Below are 10,839 nucleotides of genomic sequence, written 5' to 3'. Positions count from 1 at the left end.
AACCTTCAGTTTTAATTTTCATTGGGGTAAATGGATCTTCAACATGTTTTATGTATTATATGTGACATAATGAAGGCCTTTGTATAATAATCACTTTAATTATATTTTTAAACTCTTTAAATAAATATCATTTTAGTTGATCAACTTTTAAACTACATGAATAGGTCTATGTAGTTTTTCTCAGCAGCAACATATGAACTTCCAAGGTTTTTTTAATAACTTCTTCAATCTGCTGGCTACCCTATGCACTCACATCTACAGCAGTGTGGGTTTCCAGCTTGTGCATGCACAGAAGCGTCCTTGCGCAGAGCCCCCCGCTGCTGCTACTACCAGTTCGCCTGATCTGGCCCAAACTGGGAACAACCCACCTCTGATCTATGGTAGGTCTCCAGAATTTATACCCAATTTGAACTGCCACTTTCAGTGACAGTATTAGTGGACTGAACTAATAAAAGTTTTAGTCTGAGTTGATTTTTGGACTGGACTACCCAGTGGGGATTTCAGCAATGATTTTCAAAATCTGCCAATTTATAGAAACAAATCTGATGCTCTGCCTGTGTTTCTTGGTGTGCCAAATCACCTCTTCTGGATTAAAAAAAATACATAATCCTTATTAGATGCGCATTTAAAGGCATACATGGCAATATTTTATTTTCAACCGACCTATTCTAGTACCTCATTTTTCATAGAACAAAATAAATATGACTTCTTTCATATATATTTTAATTTCAAATTGATTTTGATGATATTTTGATATTCTTCCTTAATTTGGTATTCCTTAATACCAAATTATAAGAGAAGGATGATAGAGCTGAAACATACTAATGACCACAAGAGGGTAGCATTAGATATATTTTGCAACTACTACCTTGATCTAAAAACAAGCTCCTTCCCTAATATGTATTAATAAAGTCAGATATGTATGTAAAATGTGAAAAAATATAAATAATAGCAAAGAACATTGGAACGGAGTATTTTACTTATTTATCAAATTCATATGGTTAATCAATTCACAATAAGTAATCTGGGCAGCATACAACAATCTATCCTCAAGCACAGCACAATAAAGACTAAGCACATAAAATGTGCTTCAAATGACTCCTTCTTGTTGTAGGAAGTTATCAACCACCCCTCTCCTAGAAGACTTAAATGTTCTAGGAAATATTAAAAAGGCAGAATATTATATTTCCCTGGATGAGAAATGAAGAAACATGATTTTTTGAGGCAGGAAGCAGACTCACTCTTAATAGCCCCCACCCTCCTCAATAGCCCACAGCAGATGTCAGCACTTAAGACAGGGGTGTCCAAACTTGGGAACTTTAAGACTTGTGGACTTCAACTCCCAGAATTCCCCAGCCAGCCATGCTGGGAGTTGAAGTCCACAAGTCTTAAAGTTCCCAAGTTTGGACACCCCTGACTTAAGAGATAAAGAGATGGCTAGGCCTACTCTATTCATAAGCAAATGCCCTCACCCAAGATCCAACAAAGGTAGGATTAGCCCTCAGCCATAATAGGAATTGCCCCAAACCCTCTTCATTACATCACCACCCAGCAAGATTCAACCAGTCCTGGGACTCAAAAGACAACCTACAAAGTTATTCCTCCCCGGCCCCAGGGGAGTCTGACAACCAATCAGAATACATTTCTTATACAGGAGTGGTAAGGCGGGGCCCAAGACAGGGTATAAATCTCTCTCTAACCCATGTGCCCTTTTTGCCCAGGATCTCAAACCATGTGGTCCTGTCCACCATTAAACCATCTTTCCAAGCAGCTTCCATGTTTCCAGTGTCTGTCTGCCCACTTGGAACTGAACCCAGATGGACATTTCTTCCAACAATTTTTCCACTTCCTTCCTGTCTGATTTTATCTGGTTCTAGCCTTGTTTTATCTACTGGTTTTGTTTTATCTGCTCTCCTGGTGCTTGCTATCCTCTTGTATTCACAGACTACTTATGCTTAATGAAATTTATTCAACCAATTCAATTATCTGGTTTGCTTGATGCACTGAACATTAATCACACTGATAAGTTCACAAAACACAAGAGGACATGCCATATAAAAGCAGCAAGCAGATGTTTTAAGTTCCCCATTTTTCTTCTTCAGTCCAATCTCACAAATATTGTTTTGTTCATTTTGGTCTGTGTCTTCTGCTGTCTGTCAATCAGTTGTCCCTTGGACTATAATTTATAGCAGGATGTCAGCCAAACACCATTGCTCAAGTAAAGCAATGACAGAGGTGGGCAGGAGTCTAGCTGGCATGTGCCCTTGATAGACAATTTTAACAGCAAGATTGCTAACAGATGGCTATGAAACACATTCAATGGGCTCAGTGTGAAGAAAGAAGAATCATTTATTAACCACCCATGCTTCAATCATGCAAAAAGTAGCTTAGTCTACAATAACCTCTCTAACAGTTCTACCCCACAAACAAGAGTGGATATAAGTAGGATATATTTGAATCAATACCCCTCATGTGCAACATCTATATAAGATATAAAATAGCCCCATCTATAGAGAGAAAATACTTTCTGCACTATGTAACAAGATATACTGTAGCATTGGACCCATGTTCCTGCTAATGAATTCATAGGCTCTACAAAACTACCAGAAAGCTAAACATACTGAGATCAAGATTAAAACTCTTTCATGCTGTCTTATAATTCTTTAATTTCATAATTATTTCCAAAGTTACAGTATTAAGTAAAGCCACTGTGAGATGACTCCTTGCCTTTGATTTGATAACCTTGATTGGGAGAGAGTATTTGTGTTGAGCAATGCAATGATTTATTTGGTTTTGGCTATTCATGTAGTAAGAACCCACATTTAAATCATGATTTATGGTGTCATCTGAGATATGAAGAAGTCAGTTGTGATTTGATAAACCATCCTTAAAGCAAATCATAAGGTAGCACCATATGTGAATTTGGTTGTTGAATGTTATCAGCAATGCAGGAGTGATGTTGCTGTTATCTCATGATGATATCCCAGCTTGTTAATAAGTCCTGGTTAATACCTAAATTAAATTAATCTGAGCCTTCTCAACCTAAACCGACTATGAGCTATGGGATTTGGTTTAATATATCTAAAAGGCTTTGGACAGTGTAAACAAAAATATGTGACATATCAATTAACAGCAGAAAAATGTTTGCATATTGTTCTCTGGATCATAAATATTTACAAAAATATTTCCAAAATAAAACTTCAATGTTTAATAAAAGACCTTTAATGGATTTTCATTTTAGAATACAGTTTGTCATATTTTTCCCATATAGATTATACGAGAACATTATCAAATTATGAATAAGTGAATTTATAAAAGAGAGAATCTATCTTCCATTTCCTAAATACATCAGACACATATGTATACTGTTTTATGTGTTCAAGCCATGATATATACTTTTAAATGTATATAATTCCCAGATGGGCTTTGGGTTGCTTCTTTTTCCTGTCATGATATACCAAAATATTTTGAACCTGATCCAAAAATCCAGGAACACTCTGAAGTTGGACATAAACTCTTGGCAAACAGTCAGAGCCCTTAGTTTATATGTGAGAAATCATAAGAATGGGTACTGAGAGCTACACTATATTGCCAAAAGTATTGGCTGGCTGGGGAATTCTGGGAGTTGAAGTCCACAAGTCTTAAAGTTCCCAAGTTTGGACACCCCTGGCATAAAATATTGTAAAACTTAGCGTGACTCATTTAACAACTGGTTTTCTTAACAATAGAAATTCTGGTCCCTATTGTCGTCATACGTTAAGGACTATCTATATTGTTTAAGCCCATCTGTGAATAAAGAATCCCTCAAATATTGAACCAAAATACCATGAAAAATCTAGGTTGGCTTTTCTGCGGGTGGCACACTTTTTGTGGTATTTTGGTTAAACATTTGTGGGTCAGCTTATCCACAGATGGGCTTATATACGAGTAACCTGTACATATACTGGTACCAGTGTCAGTAAAAAGATGAAGTACCTGAACAGTGAGTTTCTAAATGTTTTGAGATGTGTCTTGTGTACTATGCATATTTATTGCAATAAGTGACAGTAACTCCAATAAACATCCACAGTGTAAGGCCATTTTTAGTGGCCATAAACTGGTGCAAGCTCTAAGACAGCAGTAGGTGTGCCTTATATGGTTGTGGCCATATTTAATGTACTTTGAGAGAGACATATTATGTGAAACAAGCAGTGATGTGCGGTGAGGTTTATGACTGGTGAGGCACTGACACAGTGCTGGGTTTCAAATATTTTTAGACATGTGGACTTCAACTCCCAGAATTCCACAGCCAGGCATGCTCAGTTCCAATTTAAAGCGACAGCATTTGTTTTTCTCCTTTGCTCCTTCTTTCTTTTTCCTTTTCTTCTCCTTCCCCTCCTTCCTCCCTCTCTCCCTTCCTCCCCCTCTCTCAAACACACACACACACACAGAGAGAAGTTGGATTGGACTATCTCTCCTACCCCTTCCCTCTCTCACTCACTCTCAAACAAACCCCCCCCCCACACAAAAGTTGGATTGGATATCTTTTCCAGTGGCTTGAAAGAAGCTCCTCTGCCATCCCCCCCCCATTCCCCTGCTGCCTTTCCCAAACACCTCCACCATTACAAATGCAGCCTGCTGTCTGGGTGGGAAATGCCTGGAACACAATAAAGCCCACCCACCACCTCCTGCTGGCAGGCTGGGGTGAGAGGAGAGGCAGAGAAGCCGTAGGGGAGCCGTGTGTGTACTACAGCATGGCTCTTTGCCTGGCTTCCTGCCTCCTCCTGTGGTCTCCTCAGTGCTCACTTGTGCTCTCCCTCCCCAAGTGTAGTTTGATTTGGCTCTTTGCCTGGCTTCCTGCCTCCTCCTGTGGTCTCCTCAGTGCTCACTTGTGCTCTCCCTCCCCAAGTGTAGTTTGATTGCAGGTGGAGCCACGTTGCCTTTTCAAACTTGTAATCAGTGAAGCTGGGCTAGATTTTTATATAGTTTTATCCAGCTGTGTGTGTGAGAGAGAGAAATGAATGGGGGCCTGGGGAGGAAGTCACTACACTTGGGGAGGGAGAGCACCAGTGAGGTTAAGCAGAGTCATCCACGGTGAGGCAGCAACTAGCTCAGCTTTTTCCTTTTACTTTTTTTTTTCATGATGAGAGTGGTGAGGCTGTGCCTCACTTGCCTCACCTGACTGCACGTTACTGGAAACAAGTTTGCAAAATCGGCAATCGTGATAGTCATACACATATATTCAGTAAGCAGGACCAAGACTTTATTTGAAGGTAGGGTCATTCTGGGTTTTTTGTTTGTTTGTTGTTGTTGTTAGAAATTTATGTTAGAACTTTTATCATACATTGAATGATTTGCTCTTCAGAAGGTCAGGAAGCCATGCCATCAGTTTCAGCAACTATGTTTTAAAAAATGGTCCAAGGCCATAAAATAACTGTCAAGTTATACTTTGCCAAAGGCCTTACATTGTTCACTGTGTTCTAAAACATCACAATATTATAGGAAAAGATAGGGAATATTCAAATAAAGCAAAATTGATCTTAAATGGATTTTAAGCACAGATTACTCTTGTAAAACCACTAGACATTTTTTTTGTATAACACAACAAGAAAAGTTACATAGTATAGTTTACACGTAGTAGAAAATGTAATATGTTTAGGTACAAATAAACTAACCAGAAACATCTAAATCTTTTTTTTAAAAAAAGATCTGTATCACAGTTAAAGATGCAGTTCCCAGATATACATTTTATCTAGGTTACAGCATTATAAAATCTCTGTCTGAGATTTTAAAATATTATTATATATAATATAATAGAAGTTAAAATAATCTGTTTAGATATCCAACATTATGAGGTCTTCAGAACATAAATTAAAAAATAGTAGAATGGCATCAACTGCAGTTTCTCCAGTTTTACCTTTCCCACGTTCTGCCTCAAAAGTGATCTGATAAAAGGAAGAAAGAAAATATTGATTCATAAAATTATGCTATCTATATAAGGGATGAGATAAAATAGAAGACACAGAGTTTTGCTATCTTTTGCATCATTATTAATTCATTATAAGAATCTAAATCCTACATATTCAACTACAATCATTTTATGCGATAATAGATTAATACATTTTCAATTTAAATACTAAGGAAGTTTATTGGTAGATGTTGCTTGGATGCAGATGCTTTCTCTACTTTAGATTGTTATCTTCTGCTAAAGGAGGGCGAAGAAATTCCACAATCTTCACAAGGCTATCCATGATGGCTGCAGTACGTCCAAGATTCAGATACTGCAATCATGCGGGATAGCCATATAGGCAACTACTACAAACTTGTTCTTTTCTTGAAACAATAATCTGCCTTCATGTAGGAATGTTTCATGTAGGAATGTTTCCAATACTGTGTTAAAGTATTTCAAAAGCAAACCACAACCTGTGTGAACTGGTTTGCCTATCTAACAAAAAAGAAAAAAAAATGATTATCTCATACAACTGTAAGCATCCCTGCATAAAACTGAAGTTTGTCCTAACATTTGAATGTCTTTGAATCTTCTGTTTGGTTTTCCTCTCTGTCATCAAGAATACTCTCACAAGTTAAATATGTGGATTACATTAACAATAATTCATAATGAAATTTTAGAAAACACACAATCTAAAGCATTCATAAAATAATGAATATTAACAATTTACTCATATTATAATTCACACTTATTTTCTGTTCTTGTAGCAATTGATTTAGCTGAAGGTCATTTTCAAATTGTTTTTGGCTATTTTATGAATAACTGTTTTCATCTTTTAAGGAATAGCAAACCAAAATACAAATAGTTACAAGTGATCATTTATAGTATGCAACTTATTTGACACACTCAGCCCTGTTGCACTCTACACATAAGGCAAAACCCTGAGAAGAGCAGTTTTTTAAAACCTTTAGCTTACATTCATAGCTGTTTCAGCCCCTGTGTGCACTTCAATCTGTCCAATCCTCCATCGTTCATCATTTCCCATACTCTGTTCCCAGGAAGGACTGCTAGTAGTGTTGCCTAGGAATACTTGTAGTTTTCCCACCCTTTCTCCTGCAAGTCGATAACTAAAAATCAAACAATAAATGCTCTTTGGCTCCAGATAGGTAAGAAGAAGTTTCATGCGCCCAACATCTCTCTTGTGACCTATGAAAGCTGGAACTGTCATATAATATCCATCACCTAAAAACACACAGAAGGAAAATTACAGCAAGGGGAAACAGTGTGACATTTGTTTCATCCTGAGTGCTATGGTAACTTCCCCAAAAGTAAAAGGCCACAGCTTTTTAAGCAAAAAAGAAAAAAAATCTGATTCAACCCCGGATATCACCAGTTAAATAAGATCAGAAAGCAAGGAACTGAAAGATTCTGCTTGTGACTCTGGAGAGCTGTTTGAATTAGATGAATGTTCTTATCTGAAATATGCTGTAGGTCAAGGGGCTAGAAATCTTTCCAAAGAAAGACTCAATATGGCACCAAGTTTTGATAATAAACCTCCAACCCTATGAAAAAAGCTGGTTTATTTTCCTGCTAATGAATAGAACTTCATTAAATCAGGACATAATTAATTACCAAATTCATGATTTGCAGGAGTCCAGTCAAAGTCGTCATCTGCATCTTGTTGCCAAGCACAAGAACCTCGACCAAAGCTGCAGTCTACAACTGTGATGTCCAGAAACAGTGATTGACGTTCAGAGACAGAAAGACAAGAAAAATTAATCTAAAACTGCAACAATAAAACTTTATTTTGTTTAATGACTACGGATGACTACGGATCTCCGCTCCTTCCATCAGAAACTTAAAACCCACCTATTCCAGCTAGCCGGCTTGGCCTAATTCCATCTTTCCCACCTCAGTTTTATCTCTAAATTTTTAGGATTGGTTTTAGGGTCTGTTTTTAATGTTTTTAATTTTTATAAATTCGTACAGGGGTTGTTAAATTTGATTTTTAGCTATGTATATGATTGTTTGTATGTTTTTAAATTTATTCCTGTACACCGCCCCGAGTCCCTCCGGGGAGAGGGGGTGGTCTAGAAATTTAATAAATAATAATAATAATAATAATAGTAATAGTAATTATTATTATTATTTAAAATATAACCAAAGAATTTTACCTACAATTTGTTACAATATAACAAATGCTATAAACTCCAAATGAAAAAATATTGTTGCATAAGAAGCAATCATCTCATGATGTTTCATGTAACAGATTTCTTTATCTTAGCAAGCCCCGGTCTGATCCCTTAGGGAAGAAAAATCCTCGACTCCATTTGGTTGAAATAAAGATACTTTTACAAGAGATACTAGTTGCAGTAAAGTCAGGCAGAATCTGAATTTCCTGCACAAAATGACAACACTATTTCCTTCAGTCCTGTCCCTCCCCACCCCCATCACCAGTTCAAACCCAGCCAATGGGATACAGCCTGGACATTTTGAGATCACTGTGGTGTTTCAGCTGCTAAGTTTCCACACTCAGGGCAAACGGCCTTGAAGACGCTTTGGCACAAACTGATCCCATGATGAACTGGTTCCCCCCCGCCCCCACCTGTCATCTCCCTCCCAAATTCCCACACAAAAATGAATACAGGTTTATTGCTGTCCATTCGATTCTCTCCCCTCCCCTAGCCCCCTAGTCCTTTGATGGCAAACGCCAGCAGGGTGCCAAGCCAAAGATGGTGGACTTGACACATGAGGTCAAATCTGTTCTGTAGGGAGAACGAGGCAGACAGGGACTGAGGCAAGGCAGGTTGAAGCTAACACAACCTTTATTAACAGTGACAAACAGCTCATAAGTACGGCAAATCTCGGACCGGCAAACAGCGTAGCAAAAGACAGCTGACAGCTCTTTTATACTCGAGCTGTCAGGCGTTTAACCAATTGGGTGGCTGGATTCTCCCGCCGGCAGGCTGCTTGTGTCGTAGCCAATCAGGAGCGAGCAATGTAAGTCTATGGCAGGAGAAGTTAGCAATGCAAGTCTATGGCAGGAGAGTTTAGTACACAACAAAATCATGCTGGCATTTGTGTGGTTACTTCTTCTTTTTAATTACTAGGGATTTTGGAAGCCTCCGGAAGGCCCCTGAAGGTTCTGGAGGGCTAAAATCGACCCTACGAGCAATAGGGCCGTTAGGGCCGTTTTTTTTGCTCCAGAAGGCCTGGGGGGGGGGGGGAAGGTGAGGCTGTTTTCACCCTCCCTAGGCTCCTATAAATCCTCTGGTGCCTGGGAAGGGCGAAAAATGGCCTCAAAAAAAGGCTGAAGTCAGCTGGCCAGCATGCACATGCGTGCTGGCCAGCTGACAGGGCAACTTCTTGCCCTGACAAATGGCTCCGCGTGCCACCTGTGCCATAGGTTTGCCATCCCCAGTTTAGGAGTTCTTTTTGCATAGAATAACATGCATAGAACCAAAGGAAGGATATGCTTTCAAAAGCAGTCTTTTTTAAAAACAAAACAAAACTGATTTTATATTTTCAGGAATATTTTTAATAGAAGATAAAAAGTGAAATGACACAGAGAAAAAAATAGAATTAAATATACCAGTGGTGTACCTTGAAGAAAGCACAAGATTTAGTCAGTTGTCACCAACTCGATACCTTACAAACTAAGTGATAATTATGAAACTGAAGAAAGCCTTGAAAATGACTAGAACCTTGTTTTTAAAAGTATATACATTTTATAAATATATCCAAATAAAAGTATGTTTATCCTTAAATAGCTCTGTCAGATTAGCTCTGATAAATGTGATACACGACAAGATCATTTAAAGCAATTTTAATGACGTTAAACCAAACTTTAGCAGATCAAAACTTAAATTAAAATTTGCTCACCTTTTATATTTTCTTTTAAACCTGGAATTTTTTTGTATGCTATGTGAGGACCAAAAACAGCAGCTTCTTTGTCTAATTTATTAAAGCATACGTTATTAGTGTCAATGCTAAACACACACACACACACACACACACACACACACATATTATCCAACAGAAAATTTCACATTATGAAGAATTACAAAGAAAACATATAAGAAAACTCATCACAGAATGTATGCGCAATTGTAAATAAATCTTTATGGCTTTGTGCAATGGACCAACTCAGTTATCTGCAAATTATTCAACAAAGCATTGTTTTAAAAATGAAAACAAGTATAGTGTGCAAGTCAGTCATAGCTTTTCATCAAACAAGCCTGACAATCATGATCATTGTTTTGAATTTATATGCAAATTATGCTTTCAGTTTGTTTTGTATGGAGAAAATCCAAATCATGAAGGGCATGGTCTACCTATTGGAGCTAACAAATTGCAACCATAGAGGGAGTAGGATGATGCAGTGGGGAGATCCATGGAAGGACCTAGTTATTTTTTCAGACAAAAAAGCTAAGTCAGATCTGCAAAGGTTATATTCAAAGCTTTTAAGGTATGCACGGCCGGGGTACACTTGAGGCAGAGTTTGATCTTCGTAGGCCTGAGGAAATAGGCAGGTTTTGTTGGCTGTTAGCAAGGCCCGTTTGTGTATTAGATGTATGTCTCTCCCTGTTGGTTAGGTGACCCAGAAGTGACATGGGATTGGGTCTTGGCTATGATTAATTCCTCTTTGAGAAGGGGTTAGTTCCATGTCTGTTAAGAAAGTGGTGGTACAGCTCATCCTCAAGAGGTTTCAGCCTTACCATTACAAGAGGCCATTGTTGGACAAATGGTACTAGACATTTTTCTTCCAATTTCCAACCTTCTCTTTTTAGGAACTCTTGCATGAGCTCTGGACAGAGTGGACCAGATGTGGTGCACCTGTCCTTGCTTTTCTTGACCTCTCAATGGTTTTTAGTAGTGTGCTGTCCTCTTACTCACACATGCATGTAACT

The 10,839-nt window shown here is 38.1% G+C and overlaps 1 protein-coding gene across 5 annotated transcripts in view; it reads right to left on the bottom strand.

The window, feature by feature from the left end:
• Nucleotides 1–5,289: 5,289 nt before the first annotated feature.
• EGFL6 (EGF like domain multiple 6) overlaps nt 5,290–10,839 on the bottom strand; it is a 51,568-nt gene continuing 46,018 nt past the window's right edge. For all 5 annotated transcript variants that reach the window (XM_081949537.1, XM_081949536.1, XM_081949534.1 and 2 more), the window contains 4 exons: nt 9,812–9,883; nt 7,562–7,651; nt 6,906–7,171; nt 5,290–5,924 (listed from right to left, as the gene is read on the bottom strand). In XM_081949537.1, the coding sequence (XP_081805663.1) occupies nt 5,814–5,924; nt 6,906–7,171; nt 7,562–7,651; nt 9,812–9,883 (539 nt within the window). In that variant the 3' untranslated portion in view covers nt 5,290–5,813. The remainder of the gene's footprint in view (nt 5,925–6,905; nt 7,172–7,561; nt 7,652–9,811; nt 9,884–10,839) is intronic.

The sequence above is a fragment of the Natrix helvetica genome (genome assembly GCF_964273705.1).
Source record: "Natrix helvetica genome assembly, chromosome: 3".
Classification (NCBI taxonomy): Eukaryota; Metazoa; Chordata; class Lepidosauria; order Squamata; family Natricidae; genus Natrix; species Natrix helvetica.
The sequence above is the reverse complement of the archived record's forward strand: the minus strand, read 5'-3'. Positions and strand labels throughout refer to the sequence as shown.